The sequence below is a fragment of the Oncorhynchus tshawytscha genome, linkage group LG33, assembly GCF_018296145.1.
Source record: "Oncorhynchus tshawytscha isolate Ot180627B linkage group LG33, Otsh_v2.0, whole genome shotgun sequence".
Lineage (NCBI taxonomy): Eukaryota > Metazoa > Chordata > Actinopteri > Salmoniformes > Salmonidae > Oncorhynchus > Oncorhynchus tshawytscha.
Genome location: NC_056461.1, coordinates 6,512,518 through 6,529,823, shown reverse-complemented (window position 1 = coordinate 6,529,823; position 17,306 = coordinate 6,512,518). Strand labels below are relative to the sequence as shown.

Below are 17,306 nucleotides of genomic sequence, written 5' to 3'. Positions count from 1 at the left end.
GGTCCCTCTGCTTCTCTGCCCTAGCATGTATGCAATCAAGCGCACATTGGCACAGGTGAGCATGAGAACACGTGTGCGCTAACAACACATACTGCACTGCGAGCAAACAGGCGTAAATGTGCACGCGCTGACACGTGCGCACGCACGCATACACACACACTGAGCTGGTTGTGTCACAAGTCCATTCCCCCCTTTTCCACCTCCTACTTGTTGTTGTGAGTATCCCAACAGTCTGACCAGCTGAAAGGCGAGCCCGGCTCACATTCCTGTATGGAGGGAGCAGGCAGCAGATCAGCTTACACTGGCAACAATAGACCAGCAGGAACCCTACACTCTCGATCCACCAGCACTCACAGGAGCCAGTTGCCAGCACAGTGGGTTGGTCAGCTGAGTCCATAAGAACCAGTCACCCAGGGCCATAAAGCAAAAATACTGCAGGTGTCCTAAAGTAACCTTTACAATGAGACGTTGCCTTGTCCAGGCTGAAAATGACCCTAGCCCCCATTAGCCTCTCCTCCCAGCAAGCCACATTCAGTTCTGAAGACACTGGATAAGCGAAAGCAATTATATGGCGATGGGCTTCATAGAACTTACACCTATCCAGTTCCTAGGGATCTGAAAACACCAGTGTCACGAACAAGGTTACCCTTCCTTAGGTTACCCTTCCTTAGGTTACCCTTCCTTAGGTTACCCTTCCTTAGGTTACCCTTCCTTAGGTTACCCTTCCTTAGGTTACCCTTCCTTAGGTTACCCTTCCTTAGGTTACCCTTCCTTAGGTTACCCTTCCTTAGGTTACCCTTCCTTAGGTTACCCTTCCTTAGGTTACCCTTCCTTAGGTTACCCTTCCTTAGGTTACCCTTCCTTAGGTTACCCTCTTGTCTATGTTGTAAAACTCTAGGTTTGTTCATAAACAATGTACAATATAGACATGTATGTTAGTACAAAGCATTGTTTAATTGCAGGCTTGAGGTACGTTTTAAACGCACTGGCATGAAGAAAGAAAACGGTGCTTGATATGTTGGTGTTCAGACACTAGATGGCAGCAAAGATTAGATAGACAGCCAGAGATGGACATTTCAAGCCAACTCCACAGCATGTTCAGGGTTGTCGGCGGCCGAGCAAATGACTGTCTACACAGACTGACCACTGCAACATATAATTGAGGGAAGTTACTGTTGTTTGTTGTCGAGTGCGTTCCTTGCTTGTGACCGTAAAACAGGTCTATGAAGGATGAGTAAAGGATTAAATCAGCTGATTCTTATCTTAATAACCTTCAGAAGATTCCCCTGTCCCTCTGAAATTCTGTAAAGTTTCAATTCTCACCAAGTTATCCCAGAGAGTAAATTGTAGGTAGTTTACTGTAGGTTATTGTAGTAGATTAAATTGGGATTTTTTTTTTTATAGCGGAACAGTCCTTCATACAGAGATATGATTAATTTCCACCATATACTGTCTGGAAATACATTGTACTTGATTTTTAATAGATATGTTCAATTAAGCCTCTGTTCAATCCTACAAAGTAATAGCCTGATAGCACTGTTAATGTTTGATAGACGGTCACCTCCAAAATGGTTGGCACCCTTGATAAAGATGAGCAAAAAAGACTATAAATAAATAACACAAATACTGAGCTATTTTTTATGCTGAATTTTATTTTACACTAATACAATTGATAGGTGTAAAAAGTATTGGCACCCCTGTTTTCAATACTCTAGCATCCTCCCCTTTCAAGGATAAAGGCAATGAACCTTTTTCTAAACGTTTTTTTTTTCTAGATTGGAGAGGGATCTTAGTCAAGTCGTTGGTACAGAAGCTTCCCAGATCCTTGATATCCTTCAGTCTGCGTTCATGAACTGCTCTCTTCAATTCAAACCACTGGTTTTCATCGTGTTACTGTTGTTTGTGAGATAGCGTTGCAAAATGTTGATTTTGTGGTCAATGAACCATTTATTTGTGGATTTTGATGTGTGTTTGGGGTTATTGTCTTGCTGAAAGAGCCACTTGGGCCAAGTTCAGCCTCTTTTAGTTTCAGGAAATATTATAAACGTGTGCAAAGCAGCTTTTGTGCTACCATTCCATGAGGGTGGGGATAGTAGTGATCTTGATCATTATTGACGCATTTCCAGGCTCCCTTGTCTTAATACTATAATCATTGGTAAACAAACAGCTACGTTATTTTCTATGTGTAAATTGTAGGTTTACTGTTAATCCATCCGGATTCAGACTTTAACATAGTACGGCTACGGTGCTTGTTGTAAATCACCCGTCAAACTCATTCCACTGAGGGTCGAGTGGGCGGGTTTTCGCTTAATTTACTAATTAAGGTCACTAATAGTAAGGAACTACCCTCACCTGGTCATCTAGGTCTTAATTGAAAGGAAAAACTAAAACCAGCAGACACTAGGCCCTCCATGGAATGAGTTTGACACGTGCCTTAGACGATTGAAATAATTATGCTGCCATGTTTATAGACTTGTCAAACGCTTCTGAAACTGTACACCATGTTATTCTGCTGAATAAACTGTCCTCGACAGGGTTGGGTACTGTTGCTTGCCAATGGTTTCATAATTATGGCAATGACAGAAATCAGGCCGTCAAGGTAGCTGTGGTCAAATCTGAGGTCATTGAGTTACATAAAGGGCTGTCCCAAGGTTCGATACTTGGCCAACTACTGTTTGCAATCTATATAAATAACATTGGTAATGCTGTAAAAAAATATCTATATTCATTTGTATGCAGATGATGCAGTGTTGTAGTCCATTGCGCCATCGTTAATCTGATCCCAGATCAGTGGTTGGCTGGGCACACCTTCTCCCTCGGTCCAGGTCAAACCTTACCCGTCACGATCTCCTGTACCGCACAGCTGAGGGAATGAACGGCAAACACTCCTCACAAACGTTATTAGGAAAGAACCGACCACGGGTACTTCCAGTGTCATGGGGAGGAGTGTTTCAGTAGCTGGTGTATTGGATATTGAAACTCGTGTAGATACCAACATTCAGACAGGTTTTACATGAGCACACAAAGGACCACATGTGAGCTAGTGCTGATTCCCTCATGTAAAACACGTTCATGTATAAATAAATACAATTATACAATTATTTGACCCAACATTGGGTCAGCAAAGAGGAAATGTTCAACTATCTCATTTGTTAATCATTTACCCTTACAGACCACCCAATTTATTTATTTGCTTATTTGGATCCCCGTTAGCTTTTGCAGAAGCAGCAGCTACTCTTCCTGGGTTCCACAAAACAAAACAAAAAACATGACAAGTAAAAAAAACACTGAAAGACAAGGACAGTCACACAAAATTAAGTAGAGACGGGTCCAAATAGTCGGCCCCTAAAGACTTCTTGGTCTCAATAGCTAATAAGGCAGCAAGAGCTTCTGTTTCTGTGAATTGCCAAAAATAAAAACCCTGACTACCATTTCCCCTGTCACGTGAGGTTACTGGAGGCTGTGTGTGGGAAGAACAGTCAACTGAATGGCCAAGACCAGTATGACCACCACTTCTTTCAAATAGGAAACGAGGCAGATTTAAAGCATCACAAACCTTAACTGATCAGGGTGACCTATGTTGTATCGAATGCAAATGTAATCGTGACGTCATCTTGAGTCTTACTCCTGCCACAGAATTTGACTGTACAATGAAGCTTCAGCATCACAGAGATTCATAACATATCCTAGAGGCTGTGTGTGGGTTGCTCTACCAATTTGGTGCCTTTTCAGAAGTGTAACTTGGTAAAAAATAAAAAATAAAACGTTTGATGTCATCTAATTTAAACCATCTGTCATAAAGAGCACATGGTCAACTTCATAAAAAACTAGTTTTCCCATTTCAAGAGGTTACCTTTAAAAAATGACTTGAATAAGTGCCAATTAAGTGCCAAATAAAGTAACAGGTTGCCCATAACAGGGTTGCAATTTCAAATTAGCCATGAGTCCTCTTGTGACAGAGGAAATGGAAGCGTCTTGTGTGCAACAAGGAGGGGCATTTGAATGCAGCTTCAATTGTTTTTATTTTATTGTTAAAGGTCCAGTGCAGTCAACACTTTATTTCCACAATATGAGGTTGGAATAATACTGTGAAATTGTAAAATGCTGCTAATGCCCTTTTAAGTCCATGGTGACATCACAATGCGGTAAAATAGTTAATAGACCAATAAGAAATAGAGTTCCAAACCCATAGAGACCCAATACAATTATGTCTAAACCTCTCTGCCAATAACAGCAAATCTTCATTTTTTTTTTTTGCTTACCTAGACCTCTCCCTGACAGTCCTAGCAAAATTCTTGCTTGAGAAATTGTCCTTTGCTAAGAAGCTAAAAAAAATGTTTTTTTTTAACGATTTTAATTGAAAACGCACACAGAAAAGTATTTAATGGTTACCCAGAAGTGATTTGATATTGACCTTGTGAAGATACCATTGGACCTTTACAGCATTTCTAGCCTGTCTATCTATGGGTAAGAGGGTTGACTTGTTATGCTGGACCCGGTCGGTTTTCTACCACAAAACAACAGAAAATAGCCCAACAAAAAAAAAGTAGAATGAGCTCACCTGCTTTTACACCAGTTGACTATTAGATTTTCAATGTTCGTTTTGAAAAGAATATTTAAAAATGAATAGTTTCACCATATTAAAATGAGAGTTCAGTTTGCGTAACTGGGTTGACTTTAAAATGAGGGACAGACATAAATGAAACACTAATCACAAATAATACTCTTCAGAAATGACTTTGTCAAAGCAACAAAATAACTCGAGCTTTACAATGATGTTGAAAATGTAAAACATTTGGGGGTTAAGTGGGTTAAAATCTTCCTAGACGTCACAGATGGAGCACGGAGAGACATGTCTAAATGCTGAATTTTGGCACTTTAGCAAGTCTTTATTCATATTGAAAATCAGATTTATTGAATTCTCCATGTGGTCTATATTAATATAACAGATTTCAAAAATGCAGTATTGGTGCACAATTTCTACTTAAAATATCAAAGGGACGCAAAAGGCAGTCATTTCGTGGAACTACCCAGTTACATTGACGGACATATCCTCTGCACTTTTACATTAAATGTTGGCAAATGTTATCTTTCTGGGTTGTTGTATGTGTACAAGCAAAACAGACTTCCCTTACAGGGACAATAACATTGTATATTATTGTCTTGTTGTATGATTACTGTGAAATGAAGAGATCTATAATGTATGAGGTTGTGCAAGTCATGAGAAGTACATTGCATTTGGTGGATGTTTTCTGGTGTGTTATTATTTTCTAGCTATGACCGAACTCTGTTTATACTGTCAACCATCTGTGGGAAGTAGAACAAATACACTTGCCTAACCCTTTTTTCTCTCTCTCTCTGTGTTGCCATGGATACAAATGGTTTTCACTAGCACTTAAAGAACCTATTAATCTTGGTGCCACTGATAGCTACAGTGCCTGATCTAACAGCATGCACACATAAACATAGAGGACACTGTGAGAGAAATTACATTTTATTATGCAAATGTCTATATCTTATTTACACATTGTCAGGACAGCTCTAGGTGGCCCGCAACCGACCAATGATTGGTGTCTTTGAGTCGACTAACTCTCAGATCATCCTTCACTGACTGGGCCCTGTTTACGCCTCCAAGGTGCTCCCTCACACAGGAATACACACTCAGAGCCTACGTAACAGAGGCTTTTCTTAAAAACTCCACTTTGCGTGTTTCACTCAACTCTTTCTTTGAAAAAGAAAAACTAAGTTTGAGATGTGGCATCCACTCGCCTCTCAGAACATGGGTGGGTCCATCTGCTCCGTTCCCAAAGTGTGGTCTCCCTGTGATCCCAAGTTTGAAGGATCCTTCGTCTACAATTTACCCAGGTCATCAGGAGCGTTCACCAAGTGAAGATTCACATCAAATTAAATCAACCTTTATTTGCCACATGCACCGAATACAACAAGTCTAGACTTTACCTTGAAATGCTGACTTACAAGCCCTTAACCAACAGTGCAGTTCAAGAAGAAGAAACTATTTACCAACTAGGCTAAAATAAAAAAGTTATAATAAAAAGTAACACAATAAGAATAACGAGGCTATATACAGGGGGCACCGGTACCGATATCCCCGTCGCCAAATGTGGTGATTCATTTCTTTATTATCAAATGAGGAGAGACAAACTTATCACACAAGTCAGTTATACTTAAACTAAATATTTATTCACTTGTTAATAAGGGAGCAGGTCAATACAACACATCAAGTGAATCGATTGAGCTCTCTACGTTAATGATGGCTGGTCGACGAATTGAGAGGCCCAAGACAAAAGTACAAAGGTCTTTTATAGCCAAGATGCACCCCCTTCAGGCTACATGACAAACAACAGATGTATGGAGTGGGTCACAAGGTTAAGATTAGTATGAAAGATACTGTCTGCTGTGAATGATAAGTATCTCATTGTGTAGAGACCAGGGTCTGGCCCTGGGGTCATCTCTCCCTGGTACCTTATAGAAAATAAACATTAACTCATGCTCTGGAATGCGGTATCACCCAAAGACATCGTAAATCTTCCAGAGGCCCATCCTCAGTAGAACACACACAGATGAGCGTTTTAACAACCCCTTATTCCGTTGCATAAAACAACCATTTGATGCAATAACAGCATTGTAACATCATCTTGTAATTTCTCTCACAACACTGGCGTAGGTAGCTCGTTGCAGCTGCAACATTTTCTCTCAGCCTCATGGCAAAATGTGTAGTTAGATAAGCAGGAAATGAGCTCTAAAACAGCAACATTTTCTCTCAGATGAATGGCAAAATAGGTTTCGCCTTGCGAAACTGCTACGCCACTGATAGAGAACAGAACATTCAATGTTGACCAGAGTGAGGGCAGGGCCCTATGGGCAAAGAGCAGGTAGGGCCAGTTATTCCAGTAAGTATCTTGGTGGGGAGACTTGTAAGGCATGTCATAGAAAACAGACACACCAGTGGCCTATCCGGTTCCACTAGCCGGGACCGGGATGTAGATACAGCCATATATAGTACATCCTACTCCAGAACACTTACGTATTACTCAGGAATCACAACCTCTGATGGAATGTGTGAGCCGGATCAGGTGCATTAATTGTTCTATGACACAAGCAATGCACTCAAACCTGTTATTGGTACTCTGACAGCTCACTGAAATAAGTTGAGGACCATTAAGGACAGGAATGCATTCTTGTACTCCCACAGACACAGTAGTAAAATGGTCTGTGGCTAACAAGTGGCATAGTTACTGGGTGAACGAAAATGGGGTAGTAACTTCATGAATTCAACAAGTCGTGTATTTCAGTATCCTCATAAGTGCAGCATGACATAATGATCATAATTATAATCACCAATAGTGTGAATGAATGGCAGTGGAAGTGCTAGATTCATCTGTAGCTCATTTTGTCTGAGGAGCTGAAAAAATTCACCGTTTACCCACTGCCTTTATTTACAAGTGTCTACCTGCACAATGTCTACCTACTATTTTGAAAACATGAAGCCTCGACTTCCTGCTCTGAGAAGCAAACAGCAAGTTCAACCTAGACTGGTTCTGTCGCTGCCGTCACCATCCTGTGACTGTTACACCTCAACCTCGTCATGGGTAGAAAGAAGACCGGGGTAACCTTTAACCTGTCGGTGTTTGACTGCATCACACACCGGCATGAAAAAGGCCAATATTTGGGTCAAACAATAATTCTATTGGGTCACCTGACCAGGAAAAGCTCTAAAAACTCCTATTAACAACAACACTAATGCAGTTATGTGAACAAATATAGAAACACACCATGCAACAATTCCAAAGATGTTCAAAGATCCTAATCTATGGATTTCACATGACTGGGAATACAGATATACATACATCTGTTGGTCACAGATACTTAAAAAAAAAGGTAGGGGCTTGGATCAGAAAACCAGTCCGTATCTGGTGTGACCACCATTTGCCTTATGCTGCAGGACACACCTCCTTCGCATAAAGTTGATCAGACTGTTGACTGTGGCCTGTGGAATGTTGTCCCGCTCCTCAACGGCTGCGAAGCTGCTGGATGTTGGCGGAAACTGGACCACGCTGTCGAGCACACCGATTCAGAGCATCCCAAACATTTTCAAATGGGTGACAGGCCATGGAAGAATGAGGACATTTTCAGCTTCCTGGAATTGTGTACAGGTCCTTGCGACATGGGGCCGTGCATTATCATTCTGAAACATGAGGTGATGGCGGTAGATGATTGGCACGACAATGGGCCTCAGGATTTCGTCATAGTTTCATCAGCTGTCCGATTGGCTGGTCTCAGACCATCCCGCAGGTGATCAAGCCAGATGTGGAGGTCCTGAGTGGTTACATGTGGTCTGCGGTTGCGAGGCCGGGTGGATGTACTGCCAAATTCTCTAAAACTACTTATGGTAGAGAAATTAACATGGCAACAGCTCTGGTGGATATTCCTGCAGTCAGCATGCCAATTGCATGCTCTATCAAAATGTGAGATATCTGTGGCATCTATGTTGTGTGACAAAACTGCACATTTTAGAGTGACCATTTACTGTTCCCAGCACAAGGTGCACCTGTGTAATGATCATGCTGTTTAAAATCAGCTTCTTGATATGCCACACCTGTCAAGTGGATGCATTATCTTGGCAAGGAGAAATGCTCACTGACAGGGATGTAAACATATTTGTGCACATTTTAGAGCAATGAGGAGATTTTTGTGCATATGGAACATTTCTGGGATCTTTTATTTCAGCTCATGGAACCAACACTTTACATGTTGTGTTTATATTTCTGTTCAGTGTAGTTTATACCACAGTCCCAATTATCATTCGCATATGCTTTATTTAAAACATTTTATTCCACTTTATCATTATACAAACTCAATCATACATAGTGTCGACCTTTGCTATACATTCCTTTAACCCTGGGTCCTAGTAACCTGCGGAGCGCATTGAAGTTCTAACTCCTACACATGTCATGTAATCCTGTTGGGGGATTAGGGGCTTGAACTAAGAGGGGCTTTTATACATGAGACCAGTTCATGAGGTGACCCTAATAAGCTGTACACGTTCACCCCCCAAAAAATTATATCAAATTTCTAAAAACAAACAATGCAGAGTAGAGTTTCAGTAATAGTTTCACAAAGCTAAACTATGGGACGTACAGTGGTTGTGTGACTCATACAAACAAGACAGCATGAGCATGGCCATATCGCATTTCAATTCTCATCCAGTCAGGCCTCGCTTTCAACTCTTTATGGTCAGGGGGGACAGTGAGGTACTGTTTACCACACACACACAGAGCAGAATTACTGGGGTTTGAGCTGGGGCTGCGGGGGCCTGTGGTCTGGTCTCCTGCGACCCAGTTGCACAAAGGCAGCATTGTAAACCAGCAGCAGCAGAGCGACCAGCCCAGCAGATGGATCAGCAGGACGGAGTGGTGTGTTATGGGTTGGGAAGACTGGACTCAGTAAGGCCCATAGAAACAAACCCAGCCTGAGCTAGCTGCCCCTCCTCTAGATCCACCTCTCTGGTTCGGTCAGGTCTGTCCATGACAAATCAAAAAAGGCCTAGCATGTCATCTTTTGTGACGGGTTGGTTTGACAGAGGAAGTAAAAGGTTGTTGCATATTAATTCCTTGACATGTGTACTGTAGCATTTGTCTTACTCTCTACCACTCCCTGAACACTGGCTAGTTGCATCATCCACCCAAGTGGCCTTTTTTGACGTCATTCAAACACTGACAGATAAAAAAAAATCTAATAAGGCATGAAGACATTAGGGTATAAATATTTAACAAAAAAACCCCATAGCTAAATATAGCACAGTCTTGTCGACTGGAAGAAAAAAAAGCAAGCATACAAAGTCGTAAGTGAAAGGCTTATGTAAAACACTTCTGTTTCAAAGGCAGATTCTGCCATAGTGGCTGTGAGTGCATCTTGCATCCAATCTCAAAAAGAATCCCTTTGGAAATTGCATAACATCTAAATGATACCACTGATGAATCCTTCAAAAACTATACGTTTCACCAGTAATGGCTTTGGCTTTTAATCCAGCTGGTAACACCAGGTTCGACAGTGTCTTCCGACAGTGTCCCTTGATTGTCTTAGTTCATTTACCCTGAACCTTTGTAGCCGGGTGTTGTTTGACGGTTTCCAGACTGGGTGGAAGTTGCCAGTTCACTTCCTTCGGCAGCGCAGGCAGCAGGCCCGAGAGCGACCCACCTCCTCTTCCTTGTCTTCCTGCACTGTGTAGGAGGACTGGCCGTTGTAGCGCGAGGGGTTTGAGGCGTCACCATCCCCATCCTTGGTAACGTCTGAGGGGGCTTGCGACTCCCCATTGGGTTTGAAGGCACCGTACGGGTTGAGGGAAGAGTTGCGGTTGCTATAGGTACTTTCCAGGGCCATGGGGTTGATGATGATCGCGCTGTCCTCTGCAGAACGTAGCTTGGCCCGAGGGATGGTCACTTCTCCATAAGAGCTGCCCAGAGACAGATTCATGATGGCTGGTTAAAGGCGGCTGAGAGGACGTAACACAGGTAGATAGGGTCTGTGACTGTCAATGTCAGATCTCAGACACGGTATTGAGGCTCTTTTCTGAACATTAAGCTTTGCTGTCACCATTTGTTCTGGTTTCCTCTGGTGACTTGAACTGGCTTTCCAAGAATAGTCCTGTAAAAGACAGATTGAAAAAACTGTACAGTTATAAAGAGAATTCTGAAACTACAAAAGCTCTGGTTTTGTTCTGCTTGACATTTGAGAAATTTGGGGATGAGGAGTATCACAGAATAAAATTAAAATAATTTTCATAATGTTCCTGCATATTCCTGATCCAAACAAAGCTCACTGTAGGATCTTTCTCACGTGAGGGTTTATCCATTAACTCATCTTACTGCTAGAATTGTTCTCGCATTCCCTTTCCAAATCATTTTAATGATCCTATGTCACGTTGACACTGAAACGTCTTTTATACGGAACTTTTAAAACCACTAAACACTTCACCAGTAACAAGCACCGATTGTTCACGCTTACCTCTTCAACTTGTGTAGTTCTGCAGCAGTCAAGTGTTGTATGACTTCCAATGTCAATTCCCCAGGTCTTTAGATGGGTCATACAATCCAGTGAGCACTTAAAGGTTTAATGGTTGTCTCTTGAAGACCCTTCTAGGTGCACTTCCTCTGTGTCTCTTTACAGGAAAAGGGAGCCACACCTGTAGCGGTGTGTGTCAGAGTAAAGACTGAAATGGCCCACACACATGCTCCGGTGAGGTAGAGTGCTGTTGGTGTACCTGGGAACCGCCTGACCCCACCCCTATGAGAACAGAGCAGACGCCCGAAACCCTGAGAGGGTGTGGTGACGACTGGCAAGCCTCAGTCCTGGAATGTCATTCCTCTCGCTGCTCAACACAGGTGCATTTGTCACGGTGACCAGGTCACTCCGCTCCCTTTGTCTCTCACAGTATCTGTAGCCTGCTGCTAAGTTACACCACCCATTGAAATATAATGTAAATGGTAAATGATGTGTGACCACTCAAAGCTATAATCACGCAGGTACAGTGTGTCATATTGACATGACTGTCTTGTTTGTTGTATTTGATACTTTTTGAGTTGCAGAGAGTGGTCTACAGAGACCACTCAAGTTTAAACCATGATACTACAGGATTACTGACATAGCTACCGTACCTGTATGGGTTTAGTTGAATTTAGGTTCAGTCCAGTGTTACATTTACCTGGTTCCATATGAAACACAATTCAAGTGGCTATTTATTCTGCTTTCACCCAGAAACTTTACATTTGTATGCTCAGCATGTTTGTGAAATGAGTCAAAGTGAACAAGCGCATGCAGACAAATGGACACCACAAATGCAAACAAACACATGCACGCACGCACACAGTCTTGTATAACTAACCTTGTGGGGACACACAATTCAGTCCCATTCAAAATCCTATTTTCCCCTAACCCTAGCTCCTGACCCTAATTTGAACCTTAACCATAAATCCCCTAGAAATAGTATTTGACCTTGTGGGGACTGACAAAATGTACCCAGTTGGTCAAAAAAATGTTTTTCATTTACTAGTTGTGGGGACTTATGGTTCTCACAAGTATAGTTAAACACAACCGCAGTCATTCTCTCACACACATACGTACAAGCATGCACACACACGTCATGATTTTGTAAGATAACAATTCTATGGCCCTTTGTTTCCCTCAAGTGGTTTTACTGGTCAATGCGTTTCACTTTACAGCAACTAAGGTTTGTTACTTTTTTTTGTGCATTTATGCTATTGAGTATATTAGTCTACATACAGTTGAAGTCAGAAGTTTCCATACACTTAGGTTGGAGTCATTAAAACTCGTTTTTCAACCACGCCACAAATGTATTGTTAACAAACTATAGTTTTGGCAAGTCAGTTAGGACATCTACTTTGTGCATGACAAGTCATTTTTCCAACAATTGTTTACAGACAAGATTGTTCCAGTAGGTCAGAAGTTTACATACACTGAATTGACTGTGCTTTTAAACAACTTGGAAAATTCCAGAACATGATGTCACGGCTTTAGAAGCTTCTGATAGGCTAATAGACATAATTTGAGTCAATTGGAGGTGCACCTGTGGATGTCTTTCAAGGCCTACCTTCAAATTCAGTGCCTCTTTGCTTGACATCATGGGAAAATCTAAAGAAATCAGCCAAGACCTCAGAAAAAACATTGCAGACCTCAACAAGTCTGGTTCATCCTTGGGAGCAATTTCCAAACACTTGAAGGTACCACGTTCATCTGTACAATAGTACGCAAGTATAAACACCATGGGACCACGCAGCCGTCATACCACTCAGGAAGGAGACGTGTTCTGTCTCCTAGAAATGAACGTACTTTGGTGCGAAAAGTGTAAATCAATCCCAGAACAGCAAAGGGCCTTGGGAAGATGCTGGAGGAAACAGGTACAAAAGTATCTATATCCACAGTAAAACGAGTCCTACATTGTCATAACCTGAAAGGCCGATCAGCAAGGAAGAAGCCACTGCTCCAAAACCACCATAAAAAAAGCCAGACTTCGGTTTGTAACTGCACATGGGGACAAAGATCGTACTTTTTGGAGAAATGTCCTCTGGTCTGATGAAACAAAAATAGAACTGTTTGGCCATAATGACCATCGTTATGTTTGGAGGAAAAAGGGGGAGGCTTGCAAGCCGAAGAACACCATCCGTGAAGCATGGGGGTGGCAGCATCATGTCGTGGGGGTGCTTTGCTGCAGGAGGGACTGGTGCATTTCACAAAATAGATGGCATCATGAGGGAGGAAAATTGTGGATATATTGCAGCAATATCTCAAGACATCAGACAGGAAGCTAAAGCTTGGTCGCAAATGGGTCTTCAAAATGCACAATGACCCCTAGCATACTTCCGAAGTTGTTGCAAAATGGCTTAAGGACAACAGTCAAGGTATTGGAGTGGCCACCACAAAGCCCAGATCTCAATCCTATAGAACATTTGTGGGCAGAACTGAAAAATTGTGTGTGAGGGTCTACAAACCTGACTCAGTTACACCAGCTCTGTCTGGAGGAATGGGCCAAAATTCACCCAACTTATTGTGGGAAGCTTGTGGAAGGCTACCCGTTTGACCCAAGTTGAACCATTTAAAGGCAATGCTACCAAATACTAATTGAGTGCATGTAAACTTCTGACCCACTGGGAATGTGATGAAAGATATCAAATCTGAAATAAATCTCTACTATTATTCTGACATTTCACATTCTTAAAATAAAGTGGTGATCCTAACTGACCTAAGACAGGGAATTTTTACTAGGATTAACTGTCAGGAATTGTGAAAAACTGAGTTGAAATGTATTTGGTTAAGGTGTATGTAAACTTCTGACTTCAACTCTATATTCCAGTTTTTCACTTTCAGAATTAGCCTCAATTCTGGGAGTTACACTACAAGTATGTGGACACCTGCTCGTTGAACATCTCATTCCAAAATCATGGGCATTAATATGGAGTTGGTCCCCCCCTTTGCTGCTATAACAGTCTCCAATTTTCTGGGACGGCTTTCCAGTAGATGTTGGAACATGGCTGCGGGGACTTGCTTCCATTCAGCCACAAGAGCATTAGTGAGGTTGGGCACTGATGTTGGGCGATTAGGCTTGGCTCGCAGTAGGCGTTCCAATTCATCCAAAAGGTGTGCAATGGGGTTGAGGTCAGGGATCTGTGCAGGCCAGTCAAGTTCTTCCACACCAATCTTGACAAACCATTTCTGTAAGGACCTCGCTTTGTGCACAGGAGCAAAGTCATGCTGAAACAGGAAATGGCGTTCCCCAAACTGTTTCCACAAAGTTGGAAGCACAGAATCGTATAGAATGTAATTGTATGCTGTAGCATTAAGATTTCCCTTCACTGGAACTAAGGGGCCTAACCCGAAAGATGAAAAACCTACCCCAGACCATTATTCCTCCTCCAACAAACTTTACAGTTGGCCCTATGAATTTGTGCAGGTAGCGTTCTCCTGGAATCCGCCAAACCCAGATTCGTCTGTCGGACTGCCAGATGGTGAAGCGTGATTGATCACTCCAGAGAACGCGTTTCCAATGCTCCAGCGGTGGCGAGCTTTACACCACTCTAGCCGACACTTGATCTTAGGCTTATGCTCGGCCATAGAAACCCATTTCATGAAGATCCTGACAAACAGTTTCTCTACAGACAACACAAAGATTCCTTGATGTCCTTCCAGACTCCCTCTGTCTACCCAAGGACGCCAGAGGACAAAAATCAGTTAACCACCTAACTGAGGAAATCGATTTAACCTTGCGCAATACCCTAGATGCAGTTGCACCCCTAAAAACGAAAAACGTTTCTCATAAGAAACTAGCTCCCTGGTATACAGAAAATACCAGAGCTCTGAAAATTCCAGAAAATTGGAACGGAAATGGCGCCACACCAAACTGGAAGTCTTTCCGACTAGCTTGGAAAGACAGTACCGTGCAGTATCGAAGACCCCTTACTGCTGCTCGATCATCCTATTTTTCCAACTTAATTGAGGAAAATAATAACAATCCGAAATTCCTTTTTGATACTGTCGCAAACCTAACTAAAAAGCAGCATTCCCCAAGAGAGGTTGGCTTTCACTTCAGCAGTAATAAATTCATGAACTTCTTTGAGGAAAAGATCATGATTATTAGAAAGCAAATTACAGACTCCTCTTTAAATCTGCGTATTCCTTCAAAGCTCAGTTGTCCTGAGTCTGCACAACTCTGCCAGGACCTAGGATCAAGAGAGACACTCAAGTGTTTTAGTACTATATCTCTTGACACAATGATGAAAATAATCATGGCCTCTAAACCTTCAAGCTGCATACTATTCCAACTAAACTACTAAAAGAGCTGCTTCCTGTGCTTGGCCCTCCTATGTTGAACATAATAAACAGCTCTCTATCCACCAGATGTGTACCAAACTCACTAAAAGTGGCAGTAATAAAGCCTCTCTTGAAAAAGCCAAACCTTGACCCAGAAAATATATTTTTTTTAAATTTAAAAATCGATATCGAATCTTCCATTCCTCTCAAAATTTTTAGAAAAGGCTGTTGCGCAGCAACTCACTGCCTTCCTGAAGACAAACAATGTATACGAAATGCTTCAGTCTGGTTTTAGACCCCATCATAGCATTGAGACTGCACTTGTGAAGGTGGTAAATGACCTTTTAATGGCATCAGACCGAGGCTGTGCATCTGTCCTCGTGCTCCTAGACCTTAGTGCTGCTTTTGATAACATCGATCACCACATTCTTTTGGAGAGATTGGAAACCCAAATTGGTCTACACGGACAAGTTCTGGCCTGGTTTAGATCTTATCTGTTGGAAAGATATCAGTTTGTCTCTGTGAATGGTTTGTCCTCTGACAAATCTACTGTAAATTTTGGTTTTCCTCAAGGTTCCATTTTAGGACCACTATTGTTTTCACTATATATTTTACCTCTTGGGGATGTCATTCGAAAGCATAATGTTAACTTTCACTGCTATGCGGATGACACACAGCTGTACATTTCAATTAAACATGGTGAAGCCCCAAAATTGCCCTCGCTAGAAGCATGTGTTTCAGACATAAGGAAGTGGATGGCTGCAAACTTTCTACTTTTAAACAGAGATGCTTGTTCTAGGTCTCAAGAAACAAAGAGATCTTCTGTTGAATCTAACAATTAATCTTAATGGTTGTACAGTCGTCACAAATAAAACTGTGAAGGACCTCGGCGTTACTCTGGACCCTGATCTCTCTTTTGAAGAACATATCAAGACTGTTTCAAGGACAGCTTTTTTCCATCTACGTAACACTGCAAAAATCAGAAACTTTCTGTCCAAAAATGATGCAGAAAAATTAATCCATGCTTTTGTCACTTCTAGGTTAGACTACTGCAATGCTCTACTTTCCGGCTACCCGGATAAAGCACTAAATAAACCTCAGTTAGTGCTAAATACGGCTGCTAGAATCCTGACTAGAACCAAACAATTTAATCATATTACTCCAGTGCTAGCCTCCCTACACTGGCTTCCTGTCAAGGCAAGGGCTGATTTCAAGGTTTTACTGCTAACCTACAAAGCATTACATGGGCTTGCTCCTACCTATCTCTGATTTGGTCCTGCCGTACATACCTACACGTACACTACGGTCACAAGACGCAGGCCTCCTAATTGTCCCTAGAATTTCTAAGCAAACAGCTGGAGGCAGGGCTTTCTCCTATAGAGCTCAATTTTTATGGAATGGTCTGCCTACCCATGTGAGTGACGGAAACTCAGTCTCAACCTTTAAGTCTTTACTGAAGACTCATCTCTTCAGCGGGTCATATGATTGAGTGTAGTCTGGCCCAGGAGTGTGAAGGTGAACGGAAAGGCTCTGGAGCAACGAACCGGCCCTTGCTGTCTCTGCCTGGCCGGTTCCCCTTTCGACTGGGATTCTCTGCCTCTAACCCTATTACAGGGGCTGAGTCACTGGCTTACTGGGGCTCTTTCATACCGTCCCTAGAAGGGGTGCGTCACTTGAGTGGGTTGAGTCACTGATGTGATCTTCCTGTCTGGGTTGGCGCCCCCCCTTGGGTTGTGCCGTGGCGGAGATCTTTGTGGGCTATACTCGGCCTTGTCTCAGGACGGTAAGTTGGTGGTTGAAGATATCCCTCTAGTGGTGTGGGGGCTGTGCTTTGGCAAAGTGGGTGGGGTTATATCCTTCCTGTTTTGGCCCTGTCCGGGGGTGTCAAAGGATGGGGCCACAGTGTCTCCTGACCCCTCCTGTCTCAGCCTCCAGTATTTATGCTGCAGTAGTTTACATGTCGG

General features: G+C 42.4%; 1 protein-coding gene across 1 annotated transcript; it reads right to left on the bottom strand.

Moving 5' to 3' along the window:
* Positions 1-8,817: 8,817 nt before the first annotated feature.
* Positions 8,818-11,318, bottom strand: si:ch211-202f5.3. Its single transcript, XM_042311525.1, has 2 exons — positions 11,026-11,318; positions 8,818-10,665 (listed from the first exon to the last, which is right to left on the bottom strand). Exon 2 carries the CDS (start codon positions 10,492-10,494, stop codon positions 10,174-10,176), a length of 321 nt encoding a protein of 106 aa, XP_042167459.1. The 5' UTR covers positions 10,495-10,665; positions 11,026-11,318; the 3' UTR covers positions 8,818-10,173.
* Between the last annotated feature and the right edge of the window lie 5,988 nt (positions 11,319-17,306).